Source organism: Neurospora tetraspora (genome assembly GCF_033439725.1).
Source record: "Neurospora tetraspora strain CBS 560.94 chromosome Unknown B0H65scaffold_3, whole genome shotgun sequence".
Classification (NCBI taxonomy): domain Eukaryota; kingdom Fungi; phylum Ascomycota; class Sordariomycetes; order Sordariales; family Sordariaceae; genus Neurospora; species Neurospora tetraspora.
Window position 1 is genome coordinate 4,229,612 of NW_026944385.1, and position 17,848 is coordinate 4,247,459.

At 41.3% G+C, this 17,848-nt stretch overlaps 4 protein-coding genes across 4 annotated transcripts; 2 read left to right on the plus strand and 2 right to left on the minus strand.

The window, feature by feature from the left end:
• Window positions 1–2,088: 2,088 nt before the first annotated feature.
• Window positions 2,089–5,821, plus strand: B0H65DRAFT_423566 (uncharacterized protein; the record flags this gene model as incomplete). The annotated part of the gene is made up of 7 exons (XM_062824467.1): window positions 2,089–3,069; window positions 3,133–3,210; window positions 3,273–4,263; window positions 4,329–4,639; window positions 4,831–5,040; window positions 5,101–5,207; window positions 5,605–5,821. The coding sequence occupies 7 exons, from the start codon at window positions 2,089–2,091 to the stop codon at window positions 5,819–5,821; spliced, it is 2,895 nt and encodes a 964-aa protein (XP_062683468.1).
• Window positions 5,822–6,429: 608 nt separating this feature from the next.
• Window positions 6,430–6,756, minus strand: B0H65DRAFT_548167 (uncharacterized protein; the record flags this gene model as incomplete). Its single annotated transcript, XM_062829560.1, has 1 exon — window positions 6,430–6,756. One exon carries the CDS (start codon window positions 6,754–6,756, stop codon window positions 6,430–6,432), a length of 327 nt encoding a protein of 108 aa, XP_062683469.1.
• Window positions 6,757–8,803: 2,047 nt separating this feature from the next.
• On the minus strand, window positions 8,804–10,932 carry B0H65DRAFT_174171 (glycoside hydrolase). Its single transcript, XM_062821415.1, has 2 exons — window positions 9,103–10,932; window positions 8,804–9,035 (listed from the first exon to the last, which is right to left on the minus strand). The coding sequence occupies exons 1-2, from the start codon at window positions 10,822–10,824 to the stop codon at window positions 8,895–8,897; spliced, it is 1,863 nt and encodes a 620-aa protein (XP_062683470.1). The 5' UTR covers window positions 10,825–10,932; the 3' UTR covers window positions 8,804–8,894.
• A 506-nt stretch (window positions 10,933–11,438) lies between these two features.
• Window positions 11,439–12,056, plus strand: B0H65DRAFT_463268 (uncharacterized protein). The gene has a single exon (XM_062826693.1). It carries the CDS (start codon window positions 11,728–11,730, stop codon window positions 12,022–12,024), a length of 297 nt encoding a protein of 98 aa, XP_062683471.1. The 5' UTR covers window positions 11,439–11,727; the 3' UTR covers window positions 12,025–12,056.
• Window positions 12,057–17,848: the final 5,792 nt, after the last annotated feature.

Below are 17,848 nucleotides of genomic sequence, written 5' to 3' on the forward strand. Positions count from 1 at the left end.
TTAAATAATCAGTTAGTAAAATAAATTATAACGGAAACGATTTAAGGCTAAAAATTATAAAGGAAATTTATACTATTCGTTATTATACGCGCTTTTTTTTTTTTAATTATACCCCTTAAGCGCTTAGTACTAACGTTTTAATTTTGGGTATTAAGTATTAAGGGCTCGAAAATAATAAAGCGTATAATTAGTTTAATCTTAACGTATTAATTATTAAATTCGTTATTATATTTAATATATGTAACTTTAATATTATATTGGTAGTTAATTGTATTAATAACCGAGAAGAGCCCTTTAATAATAAGTTCAATTTATTTATTCACTATATAAACGTCCTAAATAAATTTAATCTACTAATAAATAAGAAATATAATATATTTGAAACCTCTTCTCCCTTCTTTATAATTAAGGAAATTAATAACGAAATATTCCCCTACGCTAAACTCTCGGTCGCGTAATTTTCATTTAATTTATTATTTAATTTTTAAAATACTATATATATTATATTAATAAGTAACGGGGCCTCTAAATCTAGCGCCTTCGACGTTATATAAATATTCGAAGATTTAAGGACCGTAATAACCGAATTGCTTGTACTAAAGTTTCGTAGGTATTTTATATATGCGACGGTTAGTAAAGGAATTAAAGCAATTTTGACGAATAAAGAAGGCGGCGTAGTTAAAGGAGAAGGGCAAATATTTAAAAATTATTTAATAATGGATTTCTTAAAGGAAATAAAAGAATAAGCCGTCTAATCAATAAAGGTAATTATTTAGGAGTTTATAGTCCTAGTAAAAACCCTACTTTCGAAGCAAGTAGAGTAATATAAAATTTATAATAAAATCAAAGTGGAAAGCTACCTCCTTTAACCATAGCTTTAAAATACCTTTCTCTCCTTATACTTTTACGTTTATAATTTTAAAGCCCTTAATAAATATTTAAAATTTTCTAACCCAAACGCGGTCCTTTAGGGACGCTATTCAAAATAATAAAAAATAATTAATTTCGTTAAAAATATAAATAGAAGCCCTAAAATCGAAAATTGTAGAATTCTTAAGCGGATAAATATTATCCTTACTATTATTCGTATTAAAAATACCTTATTTAACGAAAATACTAAATTATAAATACCGATTTTTCGTTTCCTTTATTATTATAACGTAATAATCTACGTAGAGGTAATAAAGCGGTCCCGTATTTAATTCCTAACCTTCTTAACCTCTTCACTAATTTTGGAATACTTTTCGAAATCTTTATTAATAAGTTTCTAAATAGGGCCGCTTAACTTCTATTTAGGATTATCTCTAACTTTAAACATTAAATACTAATAATATATTATTAGGTAAAAGCCTCGTTCGCAAATTTTATAAAGTAATATAATACCTCCTCTTTTTTTCGGCTATAAAAAATCTTTCGCGTTTTTATCTAGGCCGTATTTCTCCTTTACGTTTATCTTCTATTTCTTTTTATAATTAAAATTAGGAGCGTCTTCCTTATTAAATATATACTTTTATAAGTTAAAATAATTAATACCCTAAGCGCTACAAACTACAACCTTTTGAATATTAATTAATAGTATAGTACGTTTTAATATATTAACCTTTTTAAAATTAGCGGATACGTCCCAAGCAAACCGACACACGACAGCCGAGTCCTTCCAGGCCCGATCTCCATCCAGCTCAGCCATGTCAGGAACTTTTGCGCTCATGAGGGCGCAAAGCTCACTGGTACACGATTGTACCACCTTACCTGTCGGCGAGATACGCGTGTGTCGTTGGCTGCTCTACCTATCCCTATCAACAAAGCCATGTAGATTTCGACCCAGCCTGAGGGGCTAATGCATGGCAAAGAGAGTGCCCACTCATTGGACACAAGCATCCCATCCGCCCAACAGTTCTTCATTATTTGCCTAACGACGTCCATGTTCAATGAATGCGACAAGTGCTCGGTACTGAACCCTGGGGACACAAAACACCCACGTTCTCCTTCGCCAGCACCATCCCTCGGAACGCCATCAGTTCGGTGTGCGGCACCTCTACCGTCTCAACATCACAACACATCGGATTTGGCGTTCTCTCAGCACGCAAGATGGGACCTCCGCGGAAGCAAGAGGCTTCGCAAAAGTTGAAGCGGCTCAAAGAGTTCTTCCGATCCGGTGGGAAACGTCAACAGCCTCAAACCCCCAGACGCTCGGAAGATGACAAGAGCCCGCTATCCCCGGCACGGACCCTGTCTTTCTCCAGTTATCTTGAAAAAGTGGAGGAGGAAAACAAACGGCGTCTCCAGGCGGCAGCGGATCTTTACCAAGCCATCAACCAGAACGACCATATCAGCGTCGTTGAGCTGTATCAGAAACACGCCGCTCTTAATCCCCGAGACAAAAGAGGGCGAACTCCTCTTCACACTGCTGCCGAGCTGGGCCGAGATAATATCCTTCACTTTCTCCTGGAACAGAAAGGTGTTGGCCTCGATGCCACCGACATTCAAGGTTTTACTGCACTGCACCTCGCAAGCATCAATGACCATTCCGATTGCGTCTTTTATCTATTGAAGAGGGGAGCAAATGCTCAGCTTGTCGATGGGAACGGCCACTTGCCATCATTCTACGCGTCAACTGACACGAAAAACAAGTTCGACAATCCCCCTATTGTTCACGGCAGCGACCAGTATGCCGCTGTCAACCACTGGATAAACAAGGCTGCGTTCAATACAGGACCGATATCTCCTGAAGGTGCCCGAGAGGAGGTGTGTCGCTATTTCCAAGGCAGCCTCTGGGTACCCGACCTATCCACAAGATGGCGTGTACTTCCGATCTGGGACTTGGTGTATGATCATGAACACTCTGAGGATCTTTACACGCGGTTCAACATTCCCAAGAAACGGTCGGAGGCCAAAAAGAAATGGATCCATCTGCCAATTGCTAGCAGGGACCTTGTTCTTGACCTTGCGAAGAGGATCTACGCTGCTTCAGGACGCGATCTACAGTCATATCAGAAGATCGAAAAGCTTGTCAACGACATGTTCAAACAGGTTGATGTGACAGGTCCGGAGGGAAAGGTGCACTTCAAGGTATGTGTGTCCCTATCATACTTGTCCAGAGGTTTCCATGTCCAGACATCTGACGTTATGAAGTTCAAGAGCTTGAAGCACGGCGGCCCAACCGACCCTGACGATGAACGACCTACGTCAGAAAGCATTTATGCGATGGCAGTAAGTCGCATATCCCATATTTACCTTTGCGCGCACAAATGTTGATCACATTGCTGTTGTAGCTTCCTGTGGTCGATGTTGATAAGAAAGACTATGTTTCGATGGCGCTGGTAGCCCAAGAACAAGCGAAGAAGAAAGCGAAGCCGAGGCAAGAAACAAAGTTGCACCTTGATGATCGATCAAGGAAGCACTTTAGCTATATGCTCAAGGCAGTGGGCTTCATGGACCAACCGCTGCCTCGTTGCCTCGACCAATCTTATCATGACGACTTGGATAACGAAAAACTGGACTTCCTCAATAATGACCAGGTCATGGTACGATACATCAGATACATGAAGAACAGATGTTCACGGATTCTCAATGAAATGGGCTATCCGACTGACCATGACTTTACGGATCCAAACGAAAAGACAAAAGTCAATGCGCAGTATGAAGAGACAGAGCCTGCACCTCAACATGAACCCGACCAGCACCAGCAACCAATGGACACCCAAGCAGGATCACCAGAAAATGACAGAACTCCGGCACAAGACGACACGGCACGTCATATTCCCAGGGGACAAGGGCCGCAGCCGGTGGAACAGACATCTTTCGAGGCACCGCGACCTCCACACAGCCCACGAAGGACTTACACTGGTGCTTCAACGACGTCACAGTCGCAAGGCCGATTCTCGATTCAACGCTCAGACACCGAGACAAGCATGTCTCCAGAGGATTCGAAGAGGCTTTTTGAGTCTCTGCATAGTGAATCGAGTAACCAGAAGAAGCTGGCGCAATCTGGGCACCCAGTCATGTTATCCAGAGTGGGCCCTACTATCGGACCCCCGAAGTCTCCTGACCAAACCCAACATCGGGCAGGCCCACTGGCCACGGCAACGCCTGCAACGCCTGGCACCCCTGGTACCTTGGTGAAGGAACTTGCGGACACCGGGGACCAGGGAAACGCGAACACCGGTGGCCCGGGACATGTGCTTGCGTCTGAACCTATCTCCTTACAAGAGTCAGATGACTTTTTAACTGTCCCGTATTTTTGGCTTTTCAAACTCGACGCAGGTAAGATTCACCTGAGCCGATATCATGTGCCGTGCCTTCTCTAACCATCTGTATGACATCTCTAGACACAATAGTCACTCTATACCCGGAGAGGTGGGACAGGGGGAACGAACAACAACTGCAGCTTCATATCCTGGAAAGCATCAGTGATGACCGACACATTCACAACAAAAGCCATGAAAACGGCGGCGAGGACTTGAATATAGATATTGTATCCAAGGCTATTCTGAAAGCGTGCATGTCTTTTGAGGCAAAGGCGCTTGTCCCGTCTCTCAACCCGGATGCCATCTTCAATGATGACGAACATCACGGTGGTCAGCTCAGAAGAGTGCTGCTTCCATACACAGAGGCCTTTTCAGCCTCAATCGCTCAGCTTGTAGGTCTCCTTCGCTTAATTCATATTCTTTGCTTACTCCCCTGCCACTCTCATGCACATCGTGCTCAACGATTCTGACCTGCTATTTGATCACAACGCAGTACTTCCAAGTCACACAACGCTTTGATAAGTTGAAGAAGGGAATGGGTTCGATTAGCAAAGACCCAAACAAGTTCTACCAAGACACGCAGAAAGAAACCGCCATCCTTATTGACATCGATGACACCATTGGTGAGATCGGGATTATTAAGCGAGTCTTGTCAAATCAGGCCAAGGTCTTTGATCGATTCCATAGTGAGGTTCGAGGCAAGAACCCTAACAAGGTTGCCAAACCACACGAGGGAGAGATCCTGGCACGGTTTGATATGCTCGAGGATGAAGCTAAACGTGTCCGGTCCATGGTACGTACATCGGATCAATTTAAAGTGGTTGACTAAAAACTAAGCGCGCCGGATGTACAGGTTACCACCTTGCTGGACTTGCGTCAACGAGAAGCAACTCTCGAGGACGCTCTATCCATGGGTGAGCAGTCGACAATGCTCTTTGTTTTCACTGCAGTGACGGTTCTGTTTGTAAGTCCAACACAATAACAATAGGTATATTCTTCACATTGTCTCACAAAGCTGACAAACACAAACAAAAAGGCCCCTCTGTCCTTTGTTGTTGGACTATTAGCCTTAAGCATCGATGGACTTCCAGGAATATGGAACCGCTCACCCCTCGCCGAGGTTTTCGGTAAGTACCTCTATGCTATTCTATCATTGCGTGCTTTCTGTCTCCCAGGTTTAGTGCTTGATTACCGATCATCATGGCCTCCCAACTAACTGTGCCAAATAGGTCTCTCCACCTTGGCGACTGGCGGTCTTTGCGTGACCTTGTGGTTCATCTTCAACCGGTACTATCGGCGTGCCCATGGTCTCGACAACGACCTCGAACTTGACTTTGATCCAAGCCCATCGGATGAGGATATGTACCAAACGAAGAATACGGCATGGTGGAGAAGGACGTGGTCGACTGTATTTGAAAGAGGGGGCCGTGGCAAAGCGGTGGTGCGAGGAACAACGGCTGGGATTCGTCAAAGCCCAAGAGCACAAGCCCCGAGCCGAGACGCCACTGCACATGGTGCTACTCGACCAGAACATGCAGGTGCGGAATCTGATTTGCAGCTTGTCGGAAGCTTAAGGGGTGGTACAAGACGAAGAGGGTTGAGCGGAGGGATGAGTGTAGGGCCAAGTCTCTCCTCACTGTCCATGACATCGTCGAGTCGTGGATGGTCGTGGAATGGTCGACAAAAGCCTCAAGGACTGGCGTTGGGAGATATAGAGTTTGGTGTCCTTCATGCCCATGTTTGAGTGGCACCGGCATGGCACGTCTTGCGCAGTTGGAAGGATGAATAGAAGGAATGGGAGTTAGAGGCACGCTAGGGTTCGGAATATCAACGTTAACGAATCGTCCCGTTGATAATAGACAGAAACGTCTTCCATCTTCCGTCTTATGGAACACGGGGCCACCCCAAGACCCATAGGTAGGTATGTATGGAAAGAAGCCAGAGCCAACACTTCATGTTGTCGGAGGAACAATTTCCAACTCCCTCAACTCCTCGCTCAACACAAAGTTCCAGTCCATGCCTCTCCCATGACGATGCCAACGCTAGAGGTAGACATTCCCAGAGTCTGTCTACCCTTCCAACCATTTTACATTTCCCCTCTCCCCCTTAAACCACCTTCCCTCCCAAATCTCCATCCACCCCAACCTTGCCCCTCAAATCTTTTCGATCTTCTAGAGGCCCTCTAAACCTTCCCAACCCCAATTGTCCCAGGATACCCCTGCACCCCCCTCCTCGTCTCCTTCTCCGTAACCATCAGATAAATAAGCACCAGAGGCCACGCTGATCCGCACAGAAAAGCTCCCACCACGCTCGCCAGATTGACTCCCTTTTCGCCGTGCTCCCCGGACCACCGCTCCAAAAGCCTGACGGCGGCAAAAATCACGCCGATGCCGTACGCTGAACAGGCCCATGTTATCCCGACGATGATGTCGGCGTGGCGGTCGCTGGGGGAGAGGACGACGCCCGAGGTGTCGGCGAAGGGTTCGGAGAGGGAGAGGTTTTGACCCATTTTTTTTTTTTGGAGATTTGGAAAGGTTTGGAAAAGGGGGGGTTGGTTGGTGAGGGGGGTATTGTTTGGGTTTGATGATGATGATATGCCGCTTGGGATGCTCGTAGGGGCGGTCGGTGGGAAGTGGAATTCAGAAAGGCGATGTGCTCGGATCGGAGGTATGGTATGGTATGGATATGGTATGGATATGGTTGGATCGGTTTGGTTCCCGTTGAGTGCGCGCGGCGCGGTTGTTTTCAACTCCGGTCTCTTTCTTTCTTTCTTCTTTGCCGGTGAATAAGGTAATAGACGAGTATAATATGCGGTTTGAGTCCGACGGGTTATCGATAACGGCTGGCTGTATATCTTGGCTTTTCGTGGACGTCTGTATCTAGAGTGGAGAGAGGAGGGAGAAGAACCGGCAAGAAGTAAAATGGTAGGTGTTGAAACTGAAGCGAACGGAAGGTTTCCCAGAACCGATAGAATAGAGACGACGAGTAGGTAGGTAGGTAGGTAGGTAGGTAGGTAGGTAGAAGGTAAGGACGGGAAGGTTTGTATGTTTCGAACCAGCGATCAAGGAACCTCTGAGGGAACGTAAACAATGTCCAGCAATGTCGAACGAGACGGAAGGAAAGGAAGCAGGCGAAGAAAAATTGACAGAAAGCAATTCAAGAAAGAAAACCCGACGAGTTTGCCCAAGAACTTGTTGGAAAGGAAAAAGCAATGGAAACGACGTGGAAAGATGGGATGTCCTCCAGTCCCAAAACATCAAACACCACATCCCCCATCCCCATCCGTTGTCGGATGCAAGCAAGTCCATGTATGTACACACAAACAAGCCGAGGACTCCCTACCTACCTACCTACCTACCTCTAGGTCACCATCGGGTCCCCCAGCCAAACCGGCAGCCAAACTGGGACCACCGTTGCTTCATGGCAAACCCTTACTTCCATGCTTGACTGTACCTTATAACCCCCTTCTCAATCCTTCACTGAATGAACTGAACAGAAGGTTTCGAGACGGTACCTAGAACAGAACCCAAGGTGATACGATGTCACCTAACCCGTTCGTTACGTTCGACAGCCCGGGGCGCCGACCCCTTGGGACCGTTGCGACTAGACTAGCGAACCGAGACGCTGTAATTGGTTGGCGCTCAGGGGTCTGCGACACTTGATGCTTCGGATTTTGTGTGGTGCTTTAGCCGCCCGGCCGCCCGGGCAATGCTAGAAAGCCCCCAGGTTGCGCCAGGGAGTCTCGTGTTGAAGCCACGGCGCTTCCCGGCCGGTATCCGGTGGGAGACGGGGTCTTTGGACTGATTGATGATGGGTGTTTAAAAGCTTGGAGCTGTCCGACGACATCATCTTCTCGTGCTGTGATGAAGTGACGTCGAAAGAGTCTTGGTGAGGTTTGTATGCGGCGCTGGGATGATCCCAGAAGACACCTGTAAGGTACCGCGGGAGCCCACTGTACCTATAGCGCTGGAGGTACTGTGCTATTTCTGACTTCGAATCTTGTGAACATCGTGATCGCAATCTTGACCGCAAAGCAGGACGAAATACAAAAAAATTAACTGCGCCGTTCTGTAAAATCCAAAGCAACTATATGACTACAACAAACGCCTGAACTCCCACATTCTATCTATCTATGTCGACAGAGAACTCCAAATGATCAATCCAAGAACCGTGCGGGCTTGAGCCTGCGCGACTAACAGCGCACTGTTCCTGACGTTGATACTCGCCGTCAGCACTAGTGTACTAGTGCCTCACTCGCCGTCCTATCAGTGTTGAAGGATGGCTGGTTTCGAACTGCGACTTGCCGCTTGATGAGCATTAAATTTGCGCGTCACCCTCATCAGATGTGCTTGACCAGGTAGAGACTCTTGAAGCTCCGTGGACGAGCTGTATAAAGAGTCCCAAACATGTCCGGCGGCATGTTGAAGTCGGCACGGGCCTCTCTCAACCCTCCAGCTGCGCTCCATGTGTCACGACTCCCATGGAATGACCTATCGCGCCCTGTGAAAGTCACCCCGATATTGAAGCCTCTGGTGAGTGCCTGGCCGACCGGCTTTGCCAAGGCCGAGTTCTTTCTTGACGAACAATGTTCTCGGCGCGCCGTCACCGTGGTTCGATGGGACCAGACGATAAGATCTCTAACGCGCTTCACGGTATAGCGGGCTTTGACGGCGTTGGTCGGAGGAAGGGATGCGCTTCGGTGTTGAAAACGTATTCGTCCAAGTCCACGAGATCTGGAGGGGAAAAGATCAAGTAAAAGTACTTGAGTGTCTCGGCTAACCAGAAGCTCTGCAGCACACTCAAAGTTAGCTGATGCCATTCCCAAAGGTTACTTCGCTGCCGCCGAACAACTTACCTCCATCGAGTCCATCTTCTGGGTCGGTCCGTTTACCGTCACGTCAGAAATTGCCGAGTAGGCCAGCTCCGTCTCCGTCGCCTTCACGATGCTTTCAAACATCTGCCATGCCAGCTCCCGCAGGTCTTCCTTGCCTGTCATGCGGTACAGCAAGAAGATACTTTCGATGGCTTCAGGCCGCAGGATATACCTAGTATCGCGCGCACTGGCGAACCCCTTCTTCAGTTCCTTTTTACCGAGCGCCTCCCACTTCTCCTCGTCCCACTTGCAGGGAGCATCCCAGGAATCACAGGATACCATGGTGAAGATCTCGGGCATGATGCCGGTTGGGAACGCATCGTAGGCCCAGCCACAGCCGCGCGCCAAGCGCTCGCCGATTTTGACATGCTCTTTGATGTCGAACAGCTTACCACCGAGCCCGAACATGCCACCCGCGAAGCAAGTGAGGTGCTGTCCCTCGGGCAGCCGGTCGATACGATCTGGATGCACGTGGGCATCGCCCACAAACAGAATGTCGTGGACCTTGGCTTCCTCCGCGGGCAACATTGGCCGGAAAAGAAGGTGTTGTGTCACGGCATCCATGGCGCCACGATGCATCTTCTCATACAATGGCGACAGACCACCCAGCAAAGCGTGCATCTTGGGCATATACTCGTACAAGGAATCGGCAAGGGCCCCGATAGTGAAGCGGCTTTCCAGATCAACGCGCTCTTCACGGAAGTTGATATTCCTCGGCCACATGCCGGGGAGCTTGGACTCGGTCTGTGTCCTGTTGAGGAAGTTTGAGATTCTGGTGATGGCATCATAGTACTTTTGATCGCCCGTCAACTGGGAAAGACGGGTAAACTCGAGCGAGAGCGAGCAAGGAGAGGCTGAGTGGTCATTGGTACCAGCGACCTGCACTCCCCGTTTCGCCTCCTCAAAGTTGAACCAGAACCCAGGCATGCGATTCGGGGTGTCGAAGCCCATGTACAGCATATCGCCCAACTCTTGCGCCTTGTCCAACAAGGCCTTCTCGCCGCTGAGATCGTAGGCACCGAGCAGGCCGCCGAGGTAACGGATGGTGGTCTCGAACATGTTGGCGGCCGTTTCGGTGGTATTCTGCCAATCCAGCTGAGCGGCAGCATTACCGGCGAGGTAGAAGTCGTCCCAAAGCTCCATGATCCACAAGGTATCGAGCGCGTCTACAGCAGTGGCTGCCCAGCCGCCAAACGTGGTCTTGCCGCCGCCGGTCACAGGGGCGAGTTCGTCGCGGAGCCAGGCGCGTTCCTTGTAGCTATTCCAGCTGCGCACAAAGGCGTCGCGAACAGCCTTTTGACGTTTCTTTGTTTTCGCATCGTGGACATAGTCGGAGAAGTCGTGCTGGACGAGGTTCTGCGGTTTGGGGGTTCCGGTCGGGAGTTTGTACGTGATCTCGACGGGGTGGAACTGCTTGGCGGCCGTCCAGTTGAAGCTGCTTGGCTTGAACTTGATGACACGCCCTTTCTTCGGCGGCGGCCTGTGTGCCTTGTGGTGTGGTGGGATCGACGACGAGGACTTGGGGTGGGTTCGCGAGTTGGGTGTCGGCAAGTCGGGCGATGTGCTCGGGTGGAGGATGAAGACGAAGAACAGGAAGACGGCGACGGCAAAGATGAGCCGTAGTTGCTTTTGGTTGGACATCTTTCTGCGAAACAGACGGAGTCTGGAGAGAAAGGAGAGGAAGGAGTCGGAGGAGGAAGTCATGTTCCCTCAATGCGTTCAAGTATCTGAAAGGGCGGCTTGCCCGTGTTCATGTCGTCTGGTGTCGTTGGCGCTCTTGAGCCGTGAAGCGCGGTTCGTTGCTTTTGCGGTTCAGGTTGCGGTTGCGGTTGCGGTTGTGGTCCATTGCTGGCGGGATGGCGATGCTACGGTCGCGTTGTCATTGTCTGCTGAACACAGTGTGCGGTTCTCTGTTAGTGCATGGGCCGCTGTTTCCACTTGTTTGCGTTTAGCGACGTTCCATCCGCCCAACATCAAACGGAAGCCGCTGAAGCTGCCCTGACACGCCCTGCGCCAAGGGCCCGGTTAATGGGGGTTTTGCGGGGGTCGAGTGCTGGAGAAGTTGGAAGCGCGGGTGAGATCAGCGGCCACCTCAGGGCATTTCAGCGCTCATCATGTCGAAATTGTATCCGGATTTGCTTTTGATGGAAGATGAAAACATGCACTGCCTAGGCTTCAGGCGGCAATTTGGTCGTATGGCTGTAACCATGTTGGCAGATGGTTAACAGATCCCTTGCTGCCAGGGCTGCGCACTGTTCGGCAGCTGCGACGTTGGTGTTTTTGGACGGTGCTGTGTTGAACTTGGTTGATCGTTGATGCTCAGGGGCAGATTGAATCACTGCGGCTTTGTGCGCATTACGTAAGGCAGTGTGATGGGGCCTAGCGGGGAGAAATCAGACGATCCGCGCACCAATTGGCCAATTAAACACTCGGGCTTGGGTCAGTAACCGCCGTTTATGCCAGGTTACCTTGTGCATTTTATGAAAGTCCTGTGCTTTCCTTCTGTTTACATCGACAACTCTTGCCTCCTCCTGACAGCCATGGACACGCATGGGCATATACAACGATCAAAGAGAATTATCAGGCTTTGGCTAGCCCCTCTGCCGCATGTGCCCCTATCTATTTCTTGACGGTTTCTGCCTTTGTTTGCCTGATGTTTGTTGGTCCTTGGTTGCCCTTGTCATTCAATGTTCAGGTACCCAACATTTTGCCTCTTCCTTGACTCGTTGGACACTGACACTCGGTTATTCCGTAAAGTCTGCCGGCAAATCAATGGAGCCGACATCGGATAACGAGAGAGGAAATCAAGGAGGATTTACTTGGGGGCTTCTGGGCGCCAAGCTTTCTTTGCCCCCTCTTTACCTTCTAAAGAGGGGGATCCGAAATTCTGGGACAGTCTTTTAATTTGGGACACATCAGGAATCTTGGCGTTCACCAGAGAAAATTGTTAGCGAAGCGATCGCGATAAACCATTCAACCACGAGACCATTTTTCAAAAATCTGAAAAGATTTAGGAAGCAAAAGGGAGTATTCAAAAAGGTATCCTCAAAGTTGCATCAATTTTTATCGAGGCGTTGGGGTGGAAATCCTAATACAAGCGTTCTTACTATAGAATTATCAACTCCGTTTGGTACTCGTTTGGGCTAGAAGCGTTTCGCGCCCCTAGGCTTCGCACGCATTCGGACCCTGCTTTCTATTCATTTTCTTAGATGATTTTCTTAAAGCTTCTAAAATAGCTTTTCTAAGTAAGAATTCTACCTTCGAATTTTGGTAGAATTTTAGAAAAATGTTCTGTGGTGGTTTTACATTGCGCTATCTTGCCTACTAATACTTTTCTGTAAGGAGTACTCACATAACCCGACCCTATTACCAAAGCTTCCTAACCTAAGTGGATACGCTAAGACCGACCCTATACTATGAAAAATCTCTTATCCGACCCTTGCCCCCTTAATATTTTCTTTCCCTGTAGAGAAATAATTAATCGCTCGCTCGAAGTTCCTTATAGAAAAATAATATTATTCGTATTTTTGAGTACTCCTCTTGAATACTAACGATTATATATTTAAATACGATTATAAACTGATTGCGACCGATATTTCTTCGTTATATACGAATAACTCGTAAATTATCTTTAATATATCCTTAAATTATTTTTGTAAAATAGTTAATAATATTATTATTAACGCTAATGGTTTAATTATCATTACTAAATTCGGTTTAATTGAATAGAATAATATAGTTTTTATTAAATTATTAATAATATTTAATTTGGAATAAGTAGATAGTATAGCGGCCGAATTTAATAAGTTAGAGGAATTAAAGGATATAACCCCTCCTAATATATTAATCTTAACCGACCTCTTAATATGTATAATTAATATATTATTAACATATTTTAAATATATTTTTTATTAATTAATAATATAATAATATTAATTATATAAAGGTTAAAATTATAGGCCTAATACTTATTTATCCGATAGTATTAATTAATATTCTAATTTCGTTTAAACGATATATTATATTATAATTATTTTAAAATACCCCGAATCTTCTATTCCTAGCGTAGCTTACGTTATAAATATTAAGGGTTTAACCGAAGCCTAGGTTAAGGCCCTATAGGACGAGGTATATAAAGTAGAACAATCCGAAATAAGTTAATAATATATATAGGATTAATCCTTAACTAATTTACGATATTATAGATTTACTATTATATAAAGAGGAAAATACTTGCTAAGGATATTTCGTTTAATTATTTAAATAACGTTATATACCGTTATATTACTTATAAATAGGTTAGTATTAAATATTACAAATATCTAGACTCGCGAATTTAGTAGGCGTATTAATAAAGGTCTACTATTATAATCGACGAAGAGGTTATAAACTTTTTATTTGAAATCCGCCTCCGATAAAATAAGGTCCTTTTAATTAAGCAAATTATTAAGTACGGATTTATCCTTAATTTATCCCTAAATTATCTTTTATATTATTTTAACCTAATTGAACAAAATTTATTTTCTATTAATATTATTTTAATAATTAGTTGGGTATAGGCGATTAGGACGCGTTAGGAAATATAGGGTTATAAAGAATCGAGGTCATTATAGAAATTCGTTTAGTATATAAGTAAAGTAAATTTTTATTTAGAATATATCTTTAATAATTAGCGTTATATTTAAGACTTATTTCTATTTAGATAATTACCGGCTATAATTGTTATAAGTTAAAGTATTAGAATTCGAAGCCGGGAGAGAAAATATACTTTTTTACTAGCTTTCCTAATAATTTTAATTAGTATTAATTATACGTTAAACTAATTATTAAAGGGTATGTAAGGGATTCTATATTCGATTTATTATACATTAAAACGTATATTAAAACGAATATTATACTAATAAGAAGGACGCGCTATAGTAAATAAATCTTTCCTTAATGTATTAAAAACTTATTAAAAATTTATTATTAAGAAATTAAAGACCGATTATATTTAAAAGTATAATATTATTAAAATTTAAAACTATAATATTATTATCAACTTTTATATTTTAATCGATACTAAAACTATCTTATATATCGTTATAACTTCCTATAATCAATATGCTTACCTATACTCCCTTTTTAATAAAACTCCTAAATAGATTATTAATAATTTAATACGGGTATTAGAAAAGGTAGGATATCCTAGTATAATTTGGAATAAATAAATCCGGAATATATTGTTGATAAATTAAGGATAAATTAGAGATTAATCCACGACTTAATAATTTTAACCTACAAGCCCTACTTTATTTAATTCCTTAACGAATACAATATTAATACTCTTAATTAAATTTATACGAGTTTTAATAATATTAATAAGGTTCGATTAGTAATTAAAAAGTATTGCGTTCTTATTTAGCTTTTAGGAATTTCGAACCTTGAAATTGTAATATAAGAATATTAATTAAAATACTAAAATTTAAATATTCACATAAATTTATATATCCGGGATTTATTAGGGATAAATTATTAATTTTCTTTTTTAATAATATATCTAGAAGGTCCTCAACGATAGGATTAATTTCATAATTATTCATTTCTTTAAAGAATAGATAGATTTCTTTCGTAAAGGCTTTATTAAATCCTTCGAATTGGATATAAATTATAAATATTTTTCCGGTATAGAGAATAGGAAAGTTATTTAAGGCTTCCATTTAAAATAGTTAAAACGATATAAATTATTAAATTTACTGGGTAATTGAGCAAGCTGTCGACTCTTTTCTTATTTAGGTCTTCAATAGCCTTAGTAATATTAAGACGTCCTTAGGCGTAGAGCGCGGAATAACCTCGCTTATAATATATCTAGCGAATATAAGATTATTTAGTTAAGTTATTTATTTATTCGGCTCAATTTAGCTATTTATTATCTTCGGTCTATTAATTGAATTTATTTAATATTTTAGCTATAGGCCCCCGCTACTTTTATTACTCCCTTAAGTAAGCGCTCTCTAATATTAGGACCGGAAATACGTATATATCCGGTCTAAATTATTAAACTAATTGATTCATTATCTTCGAAGCGTTTAATTATATACTAGTACTCTTTATATATTATTCGTAGTACAATGATTCTCTATTCGGTAAGGGAATATAAATTTTAGCGTTAGCGCTTAGGCGGGTCTGTATTACTATAGAATCTTACCGACTATTTACTTTATATAGTCGCAATCGAATAGCCCGCGCGCAAATAAATAATATATAATATAATATAGCCTCATAATACGCTAATGATTAATGGAGTATTTATAGGGCGAAATATTAAATTGTAATATCTTTATATTCCAAGACTAGCTTAGGTATTATTATATATTAGAATATTTATATCGTATATAGTATTAACTTGCCGCCTCTCTAACGGTTATTTTATTATATATATAATATAAATTCGTAAAACGCCTAAGAATGCAACGCTTTAGGGGTTACTACGTAAATTAATTAGGTAGACCCTAATACCGTCGTCGCTCGTACTAAATTAATAAATAAATTCAAAAACCTACAGCTAGAATTAATTGTATAGCTAGAATTAGTTAAATTAATCGGAACTTAATCCTTTATCTATACCAGAATAATAAATAAACGAATTAAGAATATATTATATCCTTATTATTATATTCTTATTATATTTAATAATTCTAATGAATCTTTATTAAACGTTCTTATATTTTATTTTATTCGTCTGACGAGTTTCTCTTTGTTCGGTATTTACTCTTCTATATTTTATTAATATTTAATATTCGTACTTATTTTACTATATTACTTCCTTTACTAATACTTTTATTAAGTACGACTTATAACTACCATTTATTCTTAATTCTTACGCTAAACCTTAATTACTTTATTAATCGTAAGTTTAGTTTATAAATAAGTTAGGATTTATAACCCTATAAATATACTTTTCGGCTAAGCCCTATTTATTTTATTAATCCTCCGTACCTACTTTATCATATTACTTCTTTACTATATTGCTTCTTCTACTATACTTCCCTTAAATATAACTTATAACTACCGTTTATTTTTAATTTTTATACTAAGCCTTAATTATTTTATTAGTCGTAGGCTTAATTTATAGATAAATTAAGATTTACAACCCTATAGAGGTATTTTTCGGCCAAACCCTATTTATTTTATCAATTATAGGCTTCATTTTGGATAAATCAAATAAAGACGAATAATATTATTAATGTAATATTATTAATATATTATCTTTAATAAAAAAAGAAAATAACCGGGTAAATAATCTAACGTAATCGACGATAAATACGTAATAATTACGTACGAAGTATAATACTCCCAACTTATATATTATATTAAATTCTATTAATTAACCGAAGCTTCGATTATTTTTATTGTAGCGTGGCCACTATTATCAATATAATCTATAGAGAACGCTAGCGAAAACGCCGGATATAATAAAGAATTCGAATAGCTACTATAGAAGAGGAAATATAGTATAGAAAAAAATAATAGAATAGGATAAAGCGGTAGTATAATTAATAATAGATTATTAGGAATTCCTCCCGTTTATACTTCCTAAAGTACGTACTTTTTTACAAACCCGATTCGTAATACCCTATTTTATAATTTATACTAATTCGTCGAACGTAAATAAAAATATTTACCCCCAACGTTAGATAATTAAATTCTCCCTTTCGTACTTACGCGTTAAAACCCTATATTATCTAGTATTATATTCTATATTAAACGCATTTAATTAGTTCGTAAGGATTACTTCTTTATTCCTATCTAATTATTTAAATAATAACTTATTATAAATCTTTTTACATTCGTCATTTTAAAAGCTTCGACCCCCAAGGTTTAGGCGGCCGTTCTTACTATGCTATTCCCTAATTAGAAAAACCTTGCTAAAAATACTTACCGGTCGGAATATTTATAATTATATTTTAAACTGGGCGTTTTTAATTTATTATCGTCCAATTATTAATAATACGAGAGAAAATCTAACCCCCTAGTACTATATTTTTTAATTATAATTTAAAAATATTGAATAAATTAAATTGCCAGATATATACCTATCGTTTTTACCGACCGATCGACGGCCGTTCGGATATTATATTTAAATTTACGCTAGCTTTACCGTACTATATAATTCGAAATCGATATTAATTATAATTTTAAATAATATAAAGATATAAAAGAATTTAATAACCTATTAAAACTATATTCGTTGTGACTATATCGTTGTTTAACTGCTTTAAAAACTTTTTTCCTATACGATTATCATTAATTAGGGAATTAATTATCGTATAAATATTTATTAGACTTAATAAAGACATTTTTAGTTAATGTTGAGAAAAGTGGTTTAAAAGAATTAGAATCGTAATAAGGATCGGATAATAAGAATAATAATAAGGAGAAAGTTTATTTTAAATTAAATTGCCTAACAGAATTATATAGGGAGTAATTTCTGTAATCTAATAATATATATTAATTTCAATATACAATTACCCTTTATCTATCGGACGTGTACTAACTATAATTATAATAGGTCTACACGGCCAACTTATAAATAATAATTTAATTTAATTTAATAACCTAAGATCGGAACTTGAATTAATCAATTATAATATTTATTATACTATTATACAATTCGTAATATAAGTAGCCACTAACTATACTAATACGTTAATACGAATATAAGCTCTCGAAAGCCTTTTTATTAATA